At 40.7% G+C, this 23671-nt stretch overlaps 1 protein-coding gene across 1 annotated transcript in view; it reads right to left on the reverse strand.

The window, feature by feature from the left end:
• The window catches only part of FBXO11 (F-box protein 11), a gene marked incomplete at its 5' end in the record, with an annotated part of 99340 nt that extends 90426 nt beyond the window's left edge, over positions 1 to 8914 (reverse strand). Inside the window, one exon of the mRNA XM_082671928.1 lies at positions 8674 to 8914. Within this exon, the coding sequence (XP_082528054.1) occupies positions 8674 to 8914 (241 nt within the window). The remainder of the gene's footprint in view (positions 1 to 8673) is intronic.
• Positions 8915 to 23671: the final 14757 nt, after the last annotated feature.

Consider the following 23671-nt stretch of genomic DNA (forward strand, 5'->3'; position numbering starts at 1 on the left):
GATCTTCCCAGACCAGAGCACGAACCCGTGTTCCCTGCATCAGCAGGCGGACTCTCAACCACTGTGCCACCAGGGAAGCCCTTATTATTATTTTTTTAAACATCTTTATTGGAGTATAACTGCTTTACAGTGGTGTGTTAGTTTCTGCTTTATAACAAAATGAATCAGCTATACATACACATATATTAGATGATTACATTTAAAGTTCAAAAACAGGTAAAACTAATTCAAGCAGTTAGAAAGATAAGGTTGGGGGTAGTGAGTGGGAAGGCACTGGTGGGGGTGGGGGATACTTCTGGGATGCTGGTAGTTTATTTCTTGATCTAGGTATTACTGATTACACAGATATGTTCACTTTGTGAAAAGTCATCAAGCTGTACATCAGTGATTTGTGTGCACTTGTATACATTCACCAAAACCTTAAGTTGGAAAAAACCAATAGGGTCTTCCCTGGTGGTCCAGTGGTAAAGAATCCGCCATACAATGCAGGGGATGTGGGTTCGATCCCTGGTCAGGGAACTAAGAGCCCACGTGCCCTGGGGCAACTAAGCCTGCGCACCACAACTACTGAGCTTACACGCCTCAACTAGAGAGCCTGCATGCCGAAAACTACAGAGCCCGTGCACCCTGAAGCCCGGGCGCAACAACTAGAGAGAGAAAACCCACATGCCACAACTAGAGAGAGAAGCCCGCGTTCTGCAACTAAAGGTCTCATGTGCCTCAAAGAAGATCCCCCATGCCGCGACTAAGACCCAATGTAGCCAAAAATAAATAAATAAATAAATCTTAAAATAAACTAATAAAAGTTATTTCTACAATTTAAATAACTATATGTAGTTATATATATAGTACATACACATATAGATATATAAAGTTACATATAGACGGTTTCTAATCAAATGACCATTGTTAATGTAAATGACCCATACATACTGTCACTTGTACCTGCTCAAATTCTTTCTCTTTTCTCCAAACCATCAACTCAAAATTACTCTTTTGGGGGGAAGAAAAAAGTGAAACTTTAGACAAATTTTAGGTTCAGAAGTAGTCGATTAGGAAAAATAAATATGTAAGGTAAGTGATTCTCACAAAAATCTTCCACTCTCCCCCTCCTCTGATGAGCTCATTTTGCCTCTGAGGGAGCACTCCTACCCAAAAAGTCTTTCTCCAAATTGCTTATTTCTCCTACTTTTACTGAGCTTAAAATATGAAAATTTGACCAAATAATCAGTTTCTTAAAATGCAAATATATTTCAAAGGATTACAAAGATATCAGTCATTCGCACACAACTGTGAATAGCTGTGTCTACGTTTTTAAATCGAGGCATAGTTGATGTACAGTATTATATAAGTTTCAGGTGTACAACAGTGATTCAAAGTTCTGTGTCTACTTTTAACAAATAACTGTAAATAAGAAATTTCTTCTATATAAAGAAGGAAAATGAGCAATTCCACAATTTCTTTTATAATACAATTGGTTTGCCAAAAATACTAGATTTCAAAATATAGTGTCTTCACCCATCTCCATTTATTTTAAACAAGTCTTGTTTGATCTTCTCTGCCATGATACAAACTTGAGTGACTCCTACTTACCATTGTTGAATTCTACTCACTTCTAATTATCCTTAAAGCCTGTTATTTTTTTCTTTTTTCAAAAAAGTAGATCAATTACTAATGACATATATATACACACCAACCCTCAAAACTATAGCAGGTGACTATGCCTTTCCTTTTCCCCACTCCCTTCCTCCTAAGCGTTAGGAGTCTCATAAAGCCATGTGTTCTTACGCATACATATGTATATATGTATATACATATATACACACATTATATATATATTTATATACTATGGATGCAAGATACAAAATCAATACTTGAGTGCAAAAAGAATTCTCATATCTAAATCCAAGTAGAGTCAGCAAACCAGTAAAGGCTAAACTCATGCAAGTCAGTTATCAACACATGGTACTAAAGAAACCAATGCCAAAGGGTGAATCCACATAGTAGCCAGTTAATTCCACACAAACTTGCAGCAATCAAAGATTCTGACACAACCCAACTCAACCATATGAGTGCTGAGTGTACACTACGGGAAAACTGTGAAACTAAGATTATCACTGTTACCAGAAAAATAATTTTAAAGCACAGTTTCTTACTCCATTTCTATCAGTAGAAATATTTCTAAGCTTTGAGAAAAGAGAAAAGTAGGCTCTCTTCACAAAAAAGATGAATGGCACCTCATCTCTAATGATATGTGAAAGTATACATTAATGTTTTTTGGATTTTTTTTGGGTTTTTTTGGCCACACCACACAGTATGCGGAACTTCCCGGACCAGGGATCGAACCCGTGCCCCCTGCCCTGGAAGCACAGAGTCTTAACCACTGGACCACCAGGGAAGTCCCATTAATGCTTTTTAAGGTTTAGCCACCAGTTGAGGGAATGTTTTCTCCTTTTTTGAACACAGTCATACAATTTTCCATCTGTTAGAAGGGCAGAACACTTGACAACTAGATTTTTAAAAATTGGGAGAATAAACAACTAACTTAAATGATTTGCATTTGCTTTTAACTACGCTATCTTATTTGGGGTGTTTTAAAATAAAAAAATACACAGCGCATTCATTTTCAAAGTAAAGTAAATATTTTCAATATTTGCCTTCAATTACAATAAATTATGTAAAGGAAGTCACTTAGTTTCATTTTTCTATTTTCTAAGGATTAAGTTTAAGCACATTTTTTGTGTTAACCAAACTTATATAAAAACCCAAAGCTATGCATGTAAAGACACCAAGCTATGGTAAGAAAAGGATATTTAGTCTACAAACCTGTCAAAATTCATACTGAAGTCTAATTTAACTCACATTTTTTTCCTTCCTGAAACAGTCCAGTCTATAACTATGAATTAAAAAATGACTTAACACCCTTTATTCATAACTTATGAGTAATTCAAGGGAAATCTACCCTTCTTTGCACAATGAGTGCTTAGTGATCTCATCAACAAACTGGAAAAACATGTGAGCCAATCAGTGCAATCTCATCTGGAGACAAATCTACATGAGGTAAAATTATGATCAGAAAGCTACTCAGAAAACATGAAACCAAATGACTTAACAATCATTGGCATCGGACTACTGTATCTGCCTCCGACAGAAAAGATGGGATAAGACAGGGGACTGATGTGCTGCAAGGGCTAGGTTATTCCTTTCTGTAAAAGTGATGGAGATATTCTGCCAAATGTATTTCAGTATCTTCCCCTGTTTATGGAAAGACCAGGTGATATAAATCAATTTCGAAATTCTTCTCTGCTACTTACCAAGCATATTCACTGCTACGTTAACAGCCATCGTAGAGAATTGCTAAGAGGGACAGTATATAAGAAAAGTGTCTGGCACAGACTCTAGTATGTAAGAAGAAACAGAGTCACTGTTTATTATTATTCCAAATACCCATTTCTTCCATTTTCTTATTCTTTTTTCAAAGAATATTTCAATTCATTAGATATAAGATTAGTGATTTATAATTGCAAATCAGTTTCTCTGAGATTATACCACATCACCCAGACTGCATTTTGGGATATGACGGAAACTCTTTAGCGACTCATACGCATTTTATCTCTTAGGTTTAGTTTTATAAATGGCTGCTTCAATTCCTTACTATTATTTTTAATATTTAAAAGAGCTGCCATTTATTGAGCATCTACCATATGCTAGGTACTTTACTATCTCTTATCTTTACAATTACTGCTAAGACAAGTGTTACTGTCCCTATTTTAAAGATAATAAAGCAAGGCTCAGAGAGGTTACATTGTTTGCCCCATGTCAAATAGCTCACTACTGGTATAGCTAGGATTAGAACCCACATCTAGCTAGCTCTAACTCTGAGCTCTAGCCATCATACTACCCCCAACTGTCTCATCCCTTATATTTTGCTTCTTTATAATTTTATTTTCAGAGGGTAACAACTGCCACTTGGGGGTACCTTGCTTACAACCTCACATATTAAACAGAGTTCTCTGGAAGACAAGAATGTAATTTAAATGACTGATAAATTTGAGAAATGGAAGGTCTAAAACAGAGTACCCTTCAGAGACCAATGGGACAAGATAGATACAAAATAAGGGTAACTTGTTAGGAATAAAAGAGGGAACAATAAGAGACCTCAAGTTGAAATAACTCATTACTATAGACTGTTTATTTTCAAAATTAAAACAAATAGAAGAAAAAGACTGATAAAATACTCACTAGCCTTGAATTCTGCCAAACTTAAGTTCAAGGGTCCTCACTAACTGGGTCTTTGTTGCCTTACCCGGTAGGTCTCCAAGCTGGTTGGCCTTTCCTCAGGTTTGCCAGAATTTCCAGTAATGAAAGAGACAAACAGTATAGGGACAACCCTTAGGCCTTATCAGCAGAACTCTAACAACAGTATTGTCACTATCCCATTTCTATTCCTCAAATAATTTCTAAGTGTTGAGAAACAGGCCACACACACACATGCACACACACATACAGACACAGTTGAGTGGCATCTCTCTTCTAAGGCCATGTAAATATTTTGAAGGTTTAGTCACAAGATGGGAGAGCAGTGACCCACAGTACATAATTCCTAAAAGAGGAAAAATCAGGTTCCTTGTCCAGAACTCTTCTATCTATAAAGTTTGCAGAAGTTCCTCATTCTGTATGCAGTAGGAAGAACCCGAAGGTAAAATAATGGGCTAAAACCCCACAGAAAAGTATAATTAGCACGCATGAATAGAACACTAAGGAGTTTCCTGACTGTTGCATATAATAAATATGTAGCTACATCAGAAATATTTTATGTAATACTATACATACTGAACTACTTCAAAAGTTCACTTAAAAAAAAAAAAAGACTATAATTCCAGGATAACAGGTGAGATTTTAATCCCACAAATATGGGATTAAAGAGACTGATTACATTTTTACTCTATATAATTATTTCAGACTAGAAGTTAATAGCAAAATCCATTAATATATTGTATTCATTGCATTTCTTGAACTATAAATGATCAGTTAAAATTTCAGCACTTCAATCTTATGAATTTCCCAATAACTAGAAAATTACACTTATTTTCCAAAACTTCCATATCAAGATTTTCAGAAGTCAAATTCCATCTTTTATTAAAACATAATAAATGAGAAATTAATAGCAGACATAATAATCAATCAATAGACTGATGCCAGGTAGGAGAATTTGGTAGCTGAAGGCAGGTTTAGGAAAGGGACTTTTGAATTTTAAATCACGTGCATTTAATACCTATTCAAAGTAATCAATTTTAACAACTAGAAACTGAAAATGCTCAGAATACATAGCACTTCTGCAGACTTGTAAGCTTTCCTCATACATACTTCTAAAAAAAGACTACCAAATAGATTTCAAGATAAATTCAGCAGAACAAGTTACAAAAACTAAATCCTTTTAGGATTTTAAAAGAAAACGAATATATAAAATCCAACCCCACACTACTTTCAGTTTCACTGAATCTGCAATATATTATCAAAGGGTCCCTATGTGGAACACAAATTATTTTCTACCAGCTTAAAGTGGTATGTGAAATCCTAAACTCAGGATTTTAAATTAACAGCCTAAAAATGCTCATGATTTGTATTCCTTCTTTAGACAGTGGACCATTTCGGGTAAAATGAATGAAGAAAGCATTCCATGAAACACGGAGGCTGATTATTTCTCAATGTGGGGTGTAAGAAAATCTCCCCCAAGCAAGGCTTTGAAAAGTCCTCATAAGATTTCGCTCCATAAGGCTGTTTCTTTCTTCTTTAAACATTGGCCATTTACAAACATTCAAATACAAAGGAGGTGTCAAGGAAGTTTTTAGACTAATTAACATGAGGGCAAAGAAGCAACTAAAAACCAGTTCTGACAGAATTTTTGCTTGAAAAAATACACTATCCTGTAACTTTTATTACTATAAAAGCCTTAAGTCCACCCTTTACATGAAATAAGTGATTCTTTTATATAGATTGAAATAATTTAAGTTGCCTTGAAACAGTCTCACTTCAATTCCCTACTTGGAAAGCTGTCTGATGCACTATTATGTAACTCTATCTAAGACTCTAATGCAAGAGTTACATATCCATTAAAAGTTAGTAAAAAGTAAAACATGCACACGCACAACATTAGCTGTAGTTCCTTCATTACCTTGTCAAAATTATGAAACCCAGCATATTTTCAAACAAACAAAAAACCTTTCCTATTTAAACCAGAAATAGTGACACTTTGCATACTCCATAAAACTGTTAAAATGAAAAGCATTCTTCTTGGCTACTAGCTTCTGATCATTATGAGAACTGTACATTTAAAATATAATCAAAATGCCAATTTTCAAAGAATGACATATGTTTTACATAAAACTAGCAAAATCTTTTTTATTTTACTCTTTTAATTCATCTTAATGTTTCATTCATTTTGAGGCCATTTATTTGCCCTCCAAAAGACCCACAGCATTTTCCCTGAAGGCTAATCAGCAAGTTCTTTCCCCCTCTGTGCCAACATAGAATCTCCAGAACAGTTCCTACCAGCAGCAGCAAAGTAACAACCCTACAGTGAATATGATTTACCATTTGGTTGGGCACATACTGAAATTCTGATTCATGAACATCTTAGTCAGTTTATGGATATCAAAGAAAAGAAAAATGACACTCCAGCATGTGACTGCCAACTACCAAGTCACTTTACTTCAAAAGGAAATAGACTTTAGAAGCTAATAATTTCAAACAAATGAAGAAAAGTGACCAAGATATAAGGACCTCAACTAAGTTTGAAAATACACACAAATCGTGAAAAGGAGATTCAGAATTAACATTTAAAACTACACAATGAGACCAAGTTTGGCTGAAAGGATCTGATCCACTGTTAACGTAAATTAACAAATCAGTACATCTTGGAAAAGCTTACTTCTAGCAATAGAATCCGCATTATGATTTCAATCCAGTGTCACTGTTTTCTCAAAAAATAGTCAACTCTATTACATATAGTACCAATTCTGGAAGGAGACTTGAATATTATTTGAATGGAACACAGGAGAACCCTGATATGCAAATGTAAAAGGAAATGTTGAAACTACAAATATTTTTAATTTACAAAAAAATTATAAATGTATCCAAGAATCATTAAAACACATTACCAATAATGTTGCACAAGACCTCTAACTGGCTTGAAACATCACATTCTTTCAAGCAACATATAGAAAACTGCTTTCACAAGGACTATCTGTAGCAGTGACTAGTGAAAACCCTTTAAACTATTTTTTCAGATTATCATCTCCCTCTTTCATTTGTTAAGTATTTTGATCAAGAACAATAAAACAATTTTTAAGGAAAGAATGTATAATTTTAAAAAAGCATTTAATCTTAATTTCCTTAATCAAAGGAGGTGTGACAATCAACGCACATAAAATTAACCTTAATCCGCCAACGAAAACACGCAAAATGTCTCCTAACAATTCTCCTTCTCCTTAAAACAACCGTATACATAAATACGGTACTGACCTCCACCCCCACTGAGAGCAGCTAATAAAGAGAATAGTTGCATTTGGAGACCAAGGTGCAACACCCCACCTCCTGAACCTCCCCAAATAACCACATCTTCAAAGTAGAACTGAACATTATTTTTGCTAAAGCAAGAATCCAACCCTCCGGAGCCTCAGCCCTTAGACAATGGTGGTTACCAGACAGAGCTGCACAGTTGAGTCCAAATGACACATTTCACTAGGCCTTGGACACAACACACACACACACACACACACACATACACACACAGATATGCACACACACTCTCTCTCCCGAGGGGCCAGTTCTAAGGAAGGGGCGTTCAAATCCCACTGGGAGATGGAGGAGTAACACAGTGGCCTGGGGGTACGCCGGGGCGGGGGTACAGGCGAGAGGGGTGTAGATAGAGCGGAAGGGTAACTGCACTGCACACGAGGGAGGGGGCTGGAAATGGCCGATGGATTCTACATTTACTTAAAGGTCTTGCTTTAACGGGTCCTTCCCCGGGGTTCTGTAACTAAAGCCAAACTGCGCAGCAAACATCGTGGGGTTGGGAGAAGAGAAGCTGCTCCCCCTACCCCGTGACTTAGGGAGGGGGGCGGGGGGAAACAAGTTCCCCGGCCAACACCACCGACCACTCCGAGTCCCCCTCTCCCCTCCTCCACAGGAAGGGGGAGGCTAACAGAGAAAAGGGGGAAAAACAAGTTCCCCAGCCAGCCCCAACCACCCGATCACTCCCAGCCGCTCCCCCCACCTCCTATTAGAAACGGGAGACCAAACCGTGGAAGACTGCCGAGAAGGGGGAAATCCCACCCTTCGCTCTTCCCCCACCCACCAACAGACTCCTGCGGGGTCCGTGAGCGAGCCGAGAAGCCAGAAGGATGGGTGGGGGGAGAGGGTGCCAAGCCCCCGAAACCAAACAAAGCGCGGCCTGAGCTAGAGCCCGGGCGAGTCGGGAAGCCGCGGCTTTTCCTGCCGGCCGGGGCCCAAGCCGGGCTGACACTGCGGCACAGGGGGACCCGCCTCCGCTCAACCTCCGTCTCCCACCCCCGGGCGCACAGGCCGCCCCCGCCCCGGCTTCCCTTCCCGCGGGTCCCGGTCAGCCGGGCGTCCGACCCGGCGGGCGGCGGGGAGGGAGCGCGGCCTTACCCCGCTCGCCGGCGTTGTTCCGCTCCTGGGGCAGCGGCGGAGGCGGCGGTGGCGGCGGCGGAGGCTGCTGCTGCTGCTGCTGTTGCTGCGGCGGCGGCGGAGGCTGCTGCTGCGGCGGCTGCTGCTGGGGCGGCTGCGGCGGCGGCTGCTGCGGGGGTTGCTGCTGCTGCTGCTGTTGCTGCACCGGGCGCGGCCGCGACACTCGCCTGGGTCTCCGGTTGGCGGCTCGGACGGAGTTCATTTGCCGGGCTGAGGTGGCGGCGTCGGCGGAGGGACACACACACGCACACGCACCGCGAGCTCCGGGGCAGGAGAAGGGGGTGGGGAGAGGGGGGAGGAAGGAAAAGGGGTGAGAGGAAGGGGAGATGGTAAGGGCGGAGGAGCGAGCGAGACCCCGAGTCAAGAGAAAGGCCCGCGGAGACAAACAGAGACCGAGCGAGGCCCGGCGGGCGGGCCTGACGCACGGGGAAGGCCGAGGCCGCCGGGCGGGGCGGCGGCGAGGGACGGAGACAGAAAGACGGGCAGAGCGAGAGAAAGAAAGAAAGGGCGTCCGCCCGCCTGGGGATCCCGAGGCGAAGCGCGGCGTCGGCGGCTGAGGAGACAGACCCCGGTCCCGCCGACTCCCGAGCGGCGTCTCCGGCGGCGGGGGGAGTGGGCGGGCGGGTGAGGAAGGGAGAAGGAGGAGAAGAGAGGGAGAGAAGGGAGGGAGGGAGCAGGGGGCGCCCGGCTCTTTTTTTTTTTTTTCTCTTCCTCCCCCCCACACCCCCTGAAAGAGATTTCTGAGAGGAATTTTTTCTCTCTTTCTTCGGCCTCTTCTCTCTCCTCCCCCCCTTCTCTCCTCGGCGAAGGGGAAATGAGTGTGAAGGGAGGAGATAGGGGGAAAAAGAGGCGTCGTCGTAACTCCTCCTTAAAGGAGCCTTTCCTTCTCCTCCTCAGCCCCGTCGCCGCTGCTTCTGCTGCTGCTCCGTGGCAGGAGGAGCCATTGACACCGCCGGAGCCGCCACTCGCCCAGTCGGTCCCTCCCCGCCGCGGGGCTGGCTAGGGGCGCGGGGGAGGGCCGCGGGGCGTCGGGGGAGGGGCGAATGGGCGGGGAAGTCGAGGGGCGGGGATTCCGGCAAAGCAGCCAATGGAAAGCGCTTATACAACCTTCGGGCCAATGGGGCCTCTGCTCTTATCGCCAAGTCCCTTCCTTCAACGCCCTGTTTCCTCTCTCGGGTTTCCTCCCTCCCCAGCCAAGGAGGGGGGAAGGAGGAGAGGGGGAGTGTGGTGGGGCGGGTGATAATGGGGAGGTATCAGGGCATATAATAGAGCGGGGGTTGGGTGAAGAGAGCGCTAGTGCGTAGCGACGATTCTGGGAGAGGAGGTGCTCGGAGGAAAGGGCGGGGGCTGCTGATGTAATGGGGAGAAGTGATTAATCCTTCGGTTCGCCGTTTCAACCTCGGCCCCCCCCGCCCCCCGCTCGATTTTTTAAAGCGGAAAAAAGTAGAGCGAGGTAGCCAATCTTTGTAACTTGGGTTTTTTGTGGTAGGTAGGTCCAAAGTCTGAGCTGTAGGGAGCGCTAGAGATTCTGTGCCCTTTAGTCAAGCTGAGGGTATTTGCAAACCTTGGAGATCCACTTTACCGAGCTTGGAGCTTGGTAACCGAAGTTTGGAGTCGGTTCCTAATCGTAGTCTAAGAGGAGTCACCTAAATCTTGAAAACGTTTTGGTCAATAGGCAATAGACCTTTGGTCAATTTACTTTGGAGACGTGGTCTGTATAATGTTTGGGGAAATAATATGTGAGAAAAGGAGAGAAGTAAATGTGTTGAGGTTGTGTTTAGTTTTCTTTTTTCTTTTTTTTTTTTGATCTCACAAACTCAGAAAAAAAAGAAACCCCAAGGGGAATTACCTTCTGTATCTGTATCTGGTCCCCTCAGCATAATCTCTCCCCAAGGAAAACGTGCTTTTATTCCCTAGCTGCTGTTGAGATGACTGAAAAAGTATCCTTTCTTAATTCTCTCCGCTCTCTTTTGTTTATCACTTTATGGAAATGATAAAACCGGCAGTTTAATGATTCTCTGATTTTCGACCTTTGGGTGATTTCTTTCTCGTTTGAGTTTGATCAGTTGCTGTCTTAGGTTTGAGATGGATGGCTAAGTGGTTACAAAGTACAATAAGGGAAGTAAGGGTGAGGGGGGAAAGTGTGTATTTTGGGAGTGGGGAGAGGGGCAGGGAGAGCCAGTATTATTGTGTAGGGTATTTGAGTTCCGGGTTTGATATGTGCCTCTAGGCAAAATACTTTACCTTTCTAGGTATCAGGGTCCCCTCACCTTTTAATAAGAATTTACTTTGGATTACGCAATCCTGTTTTCAATTTTTTTTAATTCTGTAATTTTGAGATGAGCTCTCTTTGGTCCTGAAAATGGAGAAACTTAGATCTAAGTTTCCTTCTCAAGAAAAAGTTTGAGGAGGGAGACTTAGAAAACAACTGAAGAACTGCAGATTTTTATGGTTGTTAGCAAGGTGCAAATGGGTAAAATTTAGATTTGTTTCAAATAACTGTAGGGGAGGAAAGGAAAATTACATACTATCATACATATTATAAGTGGATCCATAATTCTGATTTTTTCTAAAAATTTACTTTTTTTCCAGAAAGAATTTAGTAGTTCCTTATGTGTATCCATTGCTATGTAAGGTGCTATGGGAGATAGCAAAAAGTAAAATAAAATGCAAAATTTGGGGCTTGTTTGTATTTTGGTATGGCAGAGTTGATTTAGTTAATTCAGATGTACAAAGAAAACATAGCTTATTTTCTGTAATTTTTATCCGTCTTGAGTCCCCACATTATCTGTTTTCTTTTATAGGTAGATGCTGAATCTTACAGATTTTATTTCCCCACCTCCCTCCCATTCCAAGATATATGTGGGAGTCGAGGGATGCTGTATAAGGTATACATAGATGGAGTGTCTTTCACGTCTTCGGCATCCTAGATTTCTAAGTTTATTACGACAGTTCTCAGGCATGTGGCAGTAGGATGCCTTATTTTAACAAAACCAGTATATTATGATAATTTTCTGATAGGTGGAAGTAAAGTGTCAGGATAAAGGGAGTGCCTTTTTCTAATTCACACAGTAACTAGTGGGCTGGTAGAAGCCTGAGCGATGGGAAAGCTGACATGACCTCAGGGAAAGGCCCTGGGCCATGCATGCCAGTCCTTGTGTTTTCCTTTGGTATGGAGTGTCTGGTATACTCTGAAAGCAGAACTGTTAGCCTCAGAGATAAAACTGCTCATTTTGTCCTTTTGAGAAGTTGTGCTGCTTTCTTTACTGAAGTCCACACTGCCTTATACACTGCAACCTCTGTACTGACCCCAGGCCTCTGCAGGTCCATTGATCCTCATGATGGTATTCCATCTTCTCACTGAGACATATGGGAACTTCTGGATTCCCAGAATATCCCACGTAGGCCTTGGTGAGCCAGGAGCTTTGCTTCAGGCTCATCTGTTGAGCCACCTCCCTCCACCAATGTTGCATTATTCTCCCTATGTCATGTTGAACATCCCATAAGCTGAAAGCAGAGTTCCTGGAAGACTCAGCCTCTCACAGGCATGCCCAGAGAAGCAAACCACTATCCCCATTTTTCTTGAATTACCCTATGTCTATAATATGTGAATACTTCAACTATATACCTCCAATTCTAGTTTTCATGCTGAGAAGGGACAGGAAGTAAGCACACCGGATCTGATTACCTTTTTCTGTCCTTTTTTCCATCATTTTTTAGGGCTGCAAGAGATGGATTTTTCTAACCCAACATTGTAAATCAACTATATTTCAATAAAAACGTTTTAAAAAAGAGGTGGATTTTTATTCTTCTTGTATGACAAGAGCTTTCCTTATGTACCATATCCTCTTCATTCTTGTGATGGCATCTGCTCTGCTCCCTTTTTCAGAGCTGTGATAGCTGATGGAGCGCAACAGAGAAGGTAGTTTAACAATAGTGGAGTATCTATTGGGAGATATTAAATATCCTATCCCCATATCACTGGTTCCTGCATATTTTTAGTTTATCTTACAGGATTAAATGTTAGAGACTTCTTTGTGAAGAAGTGTTCAAAACCATCTTAAAATTGTGGAACTTGGGAGTTGTTAGAACGGGCCTTGGAGATCATTTAATTCTCATTTTTGTATTTGATAGATTGGGAAACAAATTCAAAGAAATGAGGTGACAGAACAAAATCCCATAACTACTTGGTGGCAAAGTTAATATCTGCACTAGACTTAGTGCCCTTTCCATTCACAGATATTATAGACTCTTAATTCTTCCAGTGAAAACCTAAAATATTCCGGATGGTTTTAGCCATCGCCAGGTCCACCTGTGTTAGCAGATAATCCTGTCAGTCAGCTGCCACAGAAGTTATGTGTGAGAGAGAAAAAGGGGATTTTTATTTGGGGTAGGAGGCTTCCAGAATGATTTCAATATACACTTAGCATAATTTCAGAGGACTAAACTCCCTCAGGGTTTGCTCTCTCTTCAAGAATATTTGTGTTTGTTTTTTCTCAACTAATTACTGTTGCCTAACAGGTTAGTGTACTTAAAATTATTTGTTTATAAAACCTATCACAATAGGAGTGTGGAAAAAATAAGCCCTTTCATCATTTTAATACCTGGCAGGTGATATTTACTGTGATTTTTAAATGATAATTTTTACCATTTCAAAGATTCAGCTTCCTCTTTCTCTATCATTCCGTCATCTAGTCCTAAGCCATCAGCACTCAGTTACATAAGACACCTGAAAACTGCTCACTCCTTTTATGTCATTTAGGAAATTAGTCTGATCTGAATACCGTTTTCCTGGAGGAATAACCAGCTGTTTAAAATATCCTTGTTAGAGTATGAATGACTTATCTCACTAAGCTGCAAAAATTCATTCTTTAGTACATGCTCAGATAATATTTTATCAGGAAGTGAAAATTAACTTGGAACTAAGGATTTAAATGTAATGTATATGTGGGAAAACCTGGTAAGCATGCAATCAAATGATCCTCATTATAGAGGTTATCTTTAAAAAAAATTATAGAATCTAACTTTAATACCTTTCCCTGTGGAATAATAGAGACGTAGCCCTATTAAAAGAAATTAATTATGTTCAAGATTTAGGATGGGCTGTGATAGACTGTTGTAAATCTTTATTTTTGCTTTTTAAAAGGAGAACCCAATTTCGAAGCATTGAGAGATGACTAGGCCAAACAATAAAAGGGTGTTGTATTATGAAAGGACTGGTAAGTGACTGAAGGGTGGGCAGATATGAGTGAAAGACCGTGACGGGGCTCTGCCACTTACTGGCTGTGTGATCTTGGGCAAATTACTTAACCTCTCTGTGCTTCAGTTTCTACATCTGTAAAATGGATGTGATAATAGTCGTCATTTCATGGAATTGTGAGGATTATAAGATGCTTAGAACAGTGCTTGGTGTGTAGTAGGAGCTCAGTAAACTATTAGCTCTTATTGTCATTGCTGTTGGTATTGATGTTATTTCAGGCCCTACTTGATGATTTTCAAGATTACACAGACATTATATGTAGGGAAGTAGGTATGGCTCTTGTTATAAGGAAGTATGTCTAGAAAATGAATGATATTAGAAAAATATTTTAAAGGTACAGGGAAGACAACACCAAAAAGAAAGAGTCAGGCAGAGCAACAATAGGTAGAGATCAGGCATGGGTGGAAACTGATGGGAGAAGACCTATGCAGGATTGTCTCCACTCAAGCAATATTTGAACTGAGGATCTTGTGGTAGATGCAGAATATTCTGACATTTTTTCACTATGGGAGCCTCTCAAGAGAGAGTCTATGGAGTATGTCAGGAAGCAAATGCATGGGCCTAGAAAGAGAAAGAAAGGAAGGAAGGGAGGGAGGGAGGGAGGAGGGAAGGAAGCGAAGATAAAAGAATGCAGCTGGAGGTTTATCTGTGTTATTGAAAGAACTGGGCCCATTTAAGTAGTATGTTAAAATTTAAAAACTCAGGCCTCAGGACTTCTCTGGTGGTGCAGTGGTTAAGAATCCATCTTCCAATACAGGGGACACGGGTTCGATCCCTGGAGCCCACACGCCACAACTAGAGAGAAGCCTGCACGAGGCAATGAAAGATCCCGCGTGCTGCAATGAAGATGCGCAACTAAGTGCCGCAACTAAGTGCCGCAACTAAGACCCAACGCAGCCAAATAAACAAATAAATGTTAAAAAAAAAAAGAACAAACCCAGCAACTCAGGCCTCCATGAAAGGAGTAGGAATTATAGAAAGAAATGGAACAGAAGTGGAAAAAGAAATGGCAGAAAGTAATACATGAAATGGCACAAGTCACTCAAGGACTAGAGAATTTGAAAGGTAAAGGAAGAGGGCTTTAGAGGAGCACATGTCAGAGGATATATTAGACCCTCTATGATCCTGAGATTATGGCCTATGCAGGCATCAATAGAAGCTTCAGATTCAGGAATTTGTTGAATGATAATCCAGCTAAGATACATTTCAGGAAAGAGGATCTTGGAAGCAAGGTTAATACACCTAAGGGGTTCTAGAACAGGATACAGTGGCAGCAGCTGTGTCATAAAGTTTAAAAAGACTTGGGGTCCTACTGGAGATGGACAAATACCCTGAGAAGATCAGATAAGCATGGACTGCAGGGATGCCTATTATCAAATGTGCCATGCTGCATTCACTATGGAAAAGGAAGTGGTGTCACTCAACAGAGACCAGACTCAATTTAACACTGGGCTTCCAGGCCAGAAACACCAGATTCAAAAGGGAAATGGAAACAAAAGTGTTCAAAACATGGGAAGGATATCAAGAGAAAGAAAGAAGATTTGGGTGTGATCTAGTAGACACTGAAGATGCTACCACTGTAAACCTCCCCATGTCTCTGTACCCAGTTGGGCCCTTATGCCCATTCTTGAGTTAATCTCTGGCAAGCATGAGGGGATTACTCTTAGGCCAATAAGAATTGCCCCTGAAGCTTCAGATGTGGTCAGCTGGACAGAGGAGATGTGGGTCCCTTTTTGGGAGAAGGAGGAAGATGTTATGTAGAAAGTCAACCCTGTCCTTATTAAAAGCAGCTATGTCCTATGTCACAGTTAACCTCTTGATGGGAAATTTATCCCATCTGAATTTAAATTCACATATAGTAGTTGGAAAACTGACGTGTTCTAATAGGCATCTTGGCGTGGCGAAAACCAAAATGATGTTCTCCATTTTTTGTTCCCTGTGCGTTACTCCCGTTCTCCCAGATAACACTAAGTCTGCTGCAATCTCTAACAAGCAACAGCAACGAGGGTCCGTACACTGGGTTCTAGGAATATCATTTTGTTTGCAAAATGCTGTTACTGCAGGAGTCACATTTGCGTTTACATTTATGGGACACAAGATATTCGGGTGGATTACTTCAATTTTGATGGTACTGAAGGTGCTACACCCATGGTAATGGAAGAAGGCTCAGAGCGCAGTGGCTGCTGAGGGAGTCCAAACCCCAAGGCATTTGAGGGAGAATCTTCTGACAGAGACTGAAAAGATCAGGAAACTAGGGAGAAGAGTAATTGCACTTTACGGTCTTTGGAGTTTAATTTACACTAGGAAGAAGAATTCATTTTGGGCTTGACTTTCTGTGGTAATTTAATAATGGGGAGGGCTTCACATTATTCCATTTTCAACCATTCTTTGTTGTTTTATTTGGACGTTTAAAAGTATCTTCTCTGTTGAGCAGTTTTGGACAATATTATTAGGCATAATTTCAGATGGGAAATAAACTAGGGAGTGAATTTTTTTTTGATAGGTAAGAAGTGGATTTATTTAGAGAGAAACACTCTACAGAGAGTGTGGGCCATCTCAGAAGGTGAGAAAGGCTGGGAGTGAATATTTAGCCTAGGGTACAGGACAGCCCTGAAGCTAAATTGATTAATGACCTGTTATGACCCATTACAGAAACTCTTTGGAGAACTAACTTAGCTGTGCATCTCATTGGTCCCAGGAAGTTACAGTGAGGAGCAGTGGTAGTAAATGAAGGAGCTGCTAATCTCTCCTAGTTGGACAATCCTGGCTGAACTGCGGTTTGATTATTAAGGCCCTTTGTTAAGGAGAGAATAAATAATGGGTTATGCGGGGTGTTGTGTAGCATCTCTCATTGCATTTCTGCCAGAGCTCATGAAGGAGGAAACTTCCATCTAAGCTTCTGCCTCTATCTACCCTCTTATTAGATGTTCCATATGGAAGAAGTGACTAGTCTGGTCAGAGACTCTGGGGACACTTCCCTAGAGGGAGGGATCGTGACACTGAAAGACACTTTCCTTTCGTATGGATCCTAATGCCTGCTATTTCATTTCCTACTCCAGGAGCAGCAGGCTGTTTTGCATATATTTTCTCCATGTAGTAAGCAAATCAAGAGGCAGGGTGGGGGTAAAGGAGTGAGGGTGGACTACTCTGCTAAGGAGGCTTAAACTTCCTCCTTTTCCCTCTTGATTCCTAAGTTCATGGGTCTGGCAGTCCAATCTCATCCTGGCACCTGGTCGGGTAGGTGGACTTAAGCTCAGCTATTAATACCTAAGAACCTGAGTCTTATTCTTATCCTTACTCTTACTCTTCTGGCACACTTGAGGAGGTCACAGGACTTAGATTTGGGATTGGAAAAGCAAGAGGCCTCACTTAGATGTCTTGGCCTCCACCCAGCCTTGACTCAAGCTTCACTTTGAGTTGTATACTTCCTGCTTACTAATAAAATGGTTCTGGGGTTCTCATTGGGACATAGTACAGGTGTGCATACTCCCTCAGGTAAGCCAGCCAGAAGAAGAGGTGGGGGTAGGATTTGAGTTTGGTATTCTACTCCAAATTTCGAACACAATTTTTGGGGACAGATGGTTATTTTCTACATTTTAAAGCCATGGACGTGTCTTACAAGAGGTTGTCTAGCTCAGAAATTCCCAAAAGAAAAATGAAGAAAGAATAAGAACTTCAGAAAAGTTAGAACTGTTTTTGTGATATATGAACTAGGAAAAACAAAAACAAAAGAACTTGTAATATTCAGTATATTTTGAGTAAGACTTTGTGGCTGTAATTTACCTCTATGCTTGATGAGTAGTAATATTGCTATTCAAGTTCCAGGTGATGTAAAATGAAAGACAATTCCAAATAAGTGGAAATATTGTTATATTCAATGCATGTAATAAATTCTTTATTTTAACCATAACGAGCTATACATTTTATATTAATAGAAAATGAATTTTTTTCTGCCCTCAGCTATTTAAAGAATATTAGCTTGAGGGGGTGCCAGCTTGTTCCTTTTCCCAGGTCTCCCACATGACTTGAGCCAGTCCTTTCTCAGTCTTTCCCTCTATCATGTGTCTAGTGTTGCTTAGTTTGTGCCACCTACAGCCCAGCTCTCAAATTCCATGGGTCTTTCTGAAAAAGATAAGCTATTGTAAGGAATGATGAGGGTGGAGAGGTGGACAAGGGTAAAAACTGCAAAGGTAAGTAGACCCACTACATACCTATGAGAATGGCCAAAATGCAGAACACTGTCAGCACCAAATGCTGGTGAGGATGTGGAGCAAAAGGAATTTTTATTCATTACTGGTGGGAACGCAAAATGGTACAGCTTCTTTGAAAGACAGTTTCACAGTTTTTTACGAAACTAACTATACTCTTACCATATATATGATCCAGCAATCACACTCCTTGGTATTAACCCAAGGGAATTTAAAACTTATGTCCACACAAAAACCTGCACACAGATGTTTATAGCAGCTTTACCCATAATTGACAAAACTTGGAAGCAATCAAGATATCCTTCAGTAGGTGAATGCATAAATACGTGGTATATCCAGGTAATGGAATATGATTCAGCACTAAAAAGAAATGATCTATCAAGCTGTGAAAAGACATAGAAGAACTTTAAATGTACATTAGTAAGTGAAAGAAGCAATATGGGGACTTCCCTGGTGGTCCAGTGGTTAAGACTCCGTGCTTCCAATGCAGGGGGCATGGGTTCAATCCCTCATCAGAGAACTAAGATCCCACATGCTGTGCGGTGCAGCCAAAAAGAAAAAAAAAAGCCAATATGAAAAGACTACATACTGTGTGATTCCAACTTTATGACATTCTGAAAAAGTTAAAACTATGGAGATGGCAAGAAGATTAATGGTTGCCAGGAGTTAGGGTGGAGGGAGGGATGAATGGGCAGAGCACACATGATTTTTAGGGCAGTGAAACTACTCTGTATGATACTATGATGGTGGATTCACGTCATTATATATTTGTCCAAACACATAGAATGTGCAATACCAAGAGTGAACCCTAATGTAAACTATGGACTTTGGGTGACAATGATGTGTCAATGTAGGTTCATCACTTGTAACAAATGTATCACTCTGATGGGGAATGTTAATAATGGGGGAGGCTATGCACGTGTGGTGACAGGGGGTAATGGGAACTATCTATACTTTTTGTTCAATTTTGCTGTGAATCCAAAAGTGCTCTAAAGAAGTAAAGTACTAGAAAAAAACGCAAAAAGCAAACTTTTCTTCTAAAGGAGAAAAAAGAATTCAGTTTTCTGTTTTATTTTCCAAAAAAGCTATATTGCCAAACAGATTATCCACACAGATGATGGACATTCACTCTCCAAATGCTGCTCTAGAGAGAAAAGGGTGATAAGCCTCATACATGTGTCAACAATGTCAAATGACATTGGCTCTATGGGGCTCCTGCCACTGTCATTTCTATTTAGTGAATAATTAAGGTCAGCACTTAGATTTATTTATAAAATAACTGTTGAGAAAATGTTAGTGTTTTTGTTTACTACACAGCTGGAGAAGGGGCGTTGGTGTGGAGGTCAAGGTTTGGGGATATGAAAACACTGGGGAGTCTTAACCCAATCCATTCTCATAACTTCCCCTCCCCCATTTCAAGACAGCCTCTGACACTAGAAATTTACACTTACGGAAATTGAAAATTAGTGAACTGATCTTTTTGTATAAGTAAAACCCTCCAAGCTACTACTTACCTAGGATCACAAATGAAAGGAGTCAGACTTGAAAACAAACAGATCAACAGATTAAACACCCTCTAGAGTTCTAATAGCCCTAGTTAAAAACCCTTAGTTAAAAAGTGAACAATTAAGAGATACTCATCAAAGGTGGATAGCTTTTAGCATAGAAGCTTGTAATTTGGGGGTGTGGGGGGCTGGGGAACACTACTTGCAATCCATCTTGTCCTAACAAGAAGGTAATAGAGCTCTCCAGTCATTTCAGAACTCATTTAAAGGGCCAGGCTTGTGACACAGATCATCTTTATTATGTGACTTATTTTAACGAATGCTTAACATAAAATTGAGGGTATTTCTGTTTTAAAATATAGTTCGTTATATTCATTAAAGGTCAGAATCCTTTTGGGAAGTAGGCAGGGCAACGATTGCTCACCTACAAACCAGGTTAGGGTGAACAAATACAACCAGATATTCTTGAAGTCTCCACTGATAAGTCCCTTTTCAAACGCTACTTCTTGAACCTAAATGTTTTCCCCTATTCCCTTTGACTCCAACCTCTAGTGTCGTACCTTTGATGACTTGGATTCTGATCTCTTTTTGTTCCTTACCTTGTTTCCTGTTTGCTGGATCTGCTTCTCCCAAGGTCCTAATCTCTATGTTGTGGACCCTGGGCCGGAAATTTGACCAAGATTTCCTGTTTCCTTGCTTGATAATTTATTTTGGCACTGTAATGAAGTAGAAAAAAACATGAACTTTGCAGTCCAGCAGACGTGGATTTAAATCCTGACTATACCAGTAACTGGTGGTCTGCTTTGGGTAATGCACCTCTCTGAGGATCAGTTTCCTTTTTGGTAAAATGAGGATATCAATGCCCACCTTAAACTATGGTTGTGATTGGAAGTAGATAGTGGAGATGGTTGCACAACATTATGTCACTGAATTGCGCAGTTAAAAATGGTTAAAATGTGATATTTCATGTTATGTATATTTTACCACAATTTTTAAAAAAGAAAAAAACATGGTTGTGAGTATTAGTCTCTGTGGAACCTCCATTACAATGCCTGGCACATAGTGGGCTCTCAACCAGTAACAGCTGTACAGCATAGGATATTTTACGTTGCAAGTAACAAAAAAGCACAACTCAAACTGTTTTAAACAATAAAGGAATGTACTGATTCATGAAATTGAAAGTCCAGAGGTAAGGCAGGCTTTTGGGTTAGTTTGTCATTCAGGACCATTTCTCTAGGTCTTCAGTCACTACAGGCTCAGCTGTATCACTAAGGGCTCAGATTCTTTCCATCTTTCCATCTTTCTCTGTCTTCCATAGTGACAGCTTTATCCTAAAGCCAGCAACTCTCATGATCACAAGATGGCTGCAAACAGACCCCCAACGTACATGTTCCCTCATCCACATCTAGAGAGAATGATTTCCATCAGTCCAGCAAGTATCCTGATATTCACTTGTTTAAATCTGAAAGATGTGCGTGGGAAGATGGAATGTGGTGGTTGGCTTGAACTAACCAGGGAGTAGGTCAGCTTCTCTGGAAGCACCTGGGCTGCATGAGGAGGGGTGGATTCCTCAAATGAAGATCAAGGTACTGTGGAGGAAAAAAAGCAGGGGTAAGACACTGAGCAGGCAACCAACAAAAGTCCACTTTCGTAGCTATTATTATTATTGGCTTTCTTGGCTCATAGCCCTTGGCTCTTGGCTATTTCTTTAAAAACCATTACAAAAACAAAAACTAAGAGAGCTCTTATTTTGAGTAAGTGTATTCTTTCTAGCAAAGGAAAATCAATACATATAAAACTAAGTTTAATTTAACTGGGTGTTAGGCATCTGGAACACTAGCAAACAAGCAGCAAAATGCACTGAATGAAAGGGTTTAACAGGAATGAACGTCAGGGAAAGAAAGCAGGAGGGAGCTAAAAAGATGGTGACTTGCCAAAGTGTCAAACCCAGAAGGGCGAGGTTAATTATTGGAACCAGGTTAGAAGCCATGACCTGGGTCAGGACAAAGGGGACCAATTAACAAGGGGAGGGGGCATTACCCAAAGCAGAGTTGACAGAAGAAAAATCTGATGGAAACTTGATTTTGACTGCTCTGCCTACACCTTTGCGGCTTCTACCTGCCCATCTATGAGATTCTTCTTTCTCTTTTTGATCCAGTCCCCATCTAATGACTTGCCAATTTCTGCCAATTTTATTTCTGTGCCTTCTGCCAAGAAGGTTCTTCCGTATTCCTTTGCTGCACTTCATCTGGCTAATTCCTGCTCTTTGGTCGAGACTTTACATTCTAGTACACCACTGCTGTCCTACCTCCCACCCCCAAGACACACACCACAGGCTGATTTAAATAATCCTGTTTGGTATCCAACAATACCCATAATCAATACCAAGTAGCCTACTGATTTGTTTCCTTGTCTGGTCTCAATCCCTAATTGCTGTCCCCCCATCACATGAAAGCTTCTGAAGAGCAGGAACTTTACCTTAGTTCCCTTTGGTTCCATGACACCCAGAACAGTGCCTGACACATAGTAGGAGCTCAATGAATGAAGGGGGCAATTCCTTTGTTTACCATCTGACATCCTCCTACCCAGGGCTTAAGAAATAGAACAACACATAAAAACCAAAATGTTCTCTACCTAGAAAGGAGGTGGGAATGAGGAAGACAGACGTTAAAGATGTTTTGTAGCAGTCTGTCCCTCTTAGATTTTGGAAGTGCTGAAGACAGATTCAAAACTGCCAAGAAGGTCCAGAATGCCTCTTTTCCTTTTCTAGTCTCCATTTTCAAACACTGTTCCTATTCCCAAACTGTTAAAGAATATTTATTTTCCCTATTTAGTCACAGAGCATTCATGATTTTTATGTTGGTTTTTCCAGTTAGAGAATCAGGATGCGATTATTACATGAAAGTGACCATTATATTAGTTCAGACTTACAAACACTAGTTATTGGCATTTACAGAGTGAAGCAATCCACCTGGACTAAATACCAGGTGCTCAGTAAATGTACTGTAATACCTCATTCCTGGTTACAAAGAGCTCATATGACCTTTATGTAGGGAATTTGTTTTCTGTTTATTTTTTCATTCTGAAACAGAGATTCATCTATTATAGGAAAGGAGCCAATTACTGGGTAAATGCAATAACACCTAATGACTATACCCGCTGGTATTTAGTCTCAAAACATTTTGCATTTCTTAGCACATAGAATTAACAATATTTTAATATTCCACTAAAATGAGATTAAATATAATTTTAAATGTTCTAGGAGATAGAATGCTCAGCACTGTTTCTCAAGAAGGCTAACTGAAAGGCCCTGCATTACCTGGTGGTTAGGTTTTGATAATAAGCTAAGGGAAGGAAGTTACAGAAGTGACTTTAATCACTTTAAAATCACTCACCTTAATCACTTTCTGTAGTTTTCTGTTTTTTTATGATTATTTGGAAGCAGAGCCAGCCGTAAATTTCCTGATGTAATGTGTCTTTAAGGCCAACCCGTGCCTGACCCTTGATGACTGCTCTCAAGCCCCTTTCTCCCCACTCTTGGTGTCCTTCCTGTTAGGTCCTCATCCTCTCATGCTATGCCTTTATGACCGGAGCTGGGGCCACCATGCTGTTTCTACATAATGACCTACATGTACACCTTTCTCTGGCTCCTGTCACCCCCCACAGCCTCCCATGAGAATTGTAATAACTTTCTTAATTCTAAAGTGCTCTTTCAGAAAATCCTAGTTAAGTGTTTTCTCAATTCCAAGACATACTCCTCACCAACCCCCCCCCCACACCCATTTCAATGTTTCTGAAATTTGAATTAATTTTACAGTCTTTTTTCTTTTTCTCCTAAAAAAGTGCTTACTACATTTTTGGTCAATCCTAAATCAAAAATGTCTTAGAATTGGAGAGATGTAGTATGAATGTACCTTACTGGAAAGAAGTTTTTTCAAGAGTCTGAAAATATTGCTACATGTGGAGATTTGAGCTATCACACAGTT

This window comes from Grampus griseus (genome assembly GCF_964374135.1).
Source record: "Grampus griseus genome assembly, chromosome: 15".
NCBI lineage: Eukaryota > Metazoa > Chordata > Mammalia > Artiodactyla > Delphinidae > Grampus > Grampus griseus.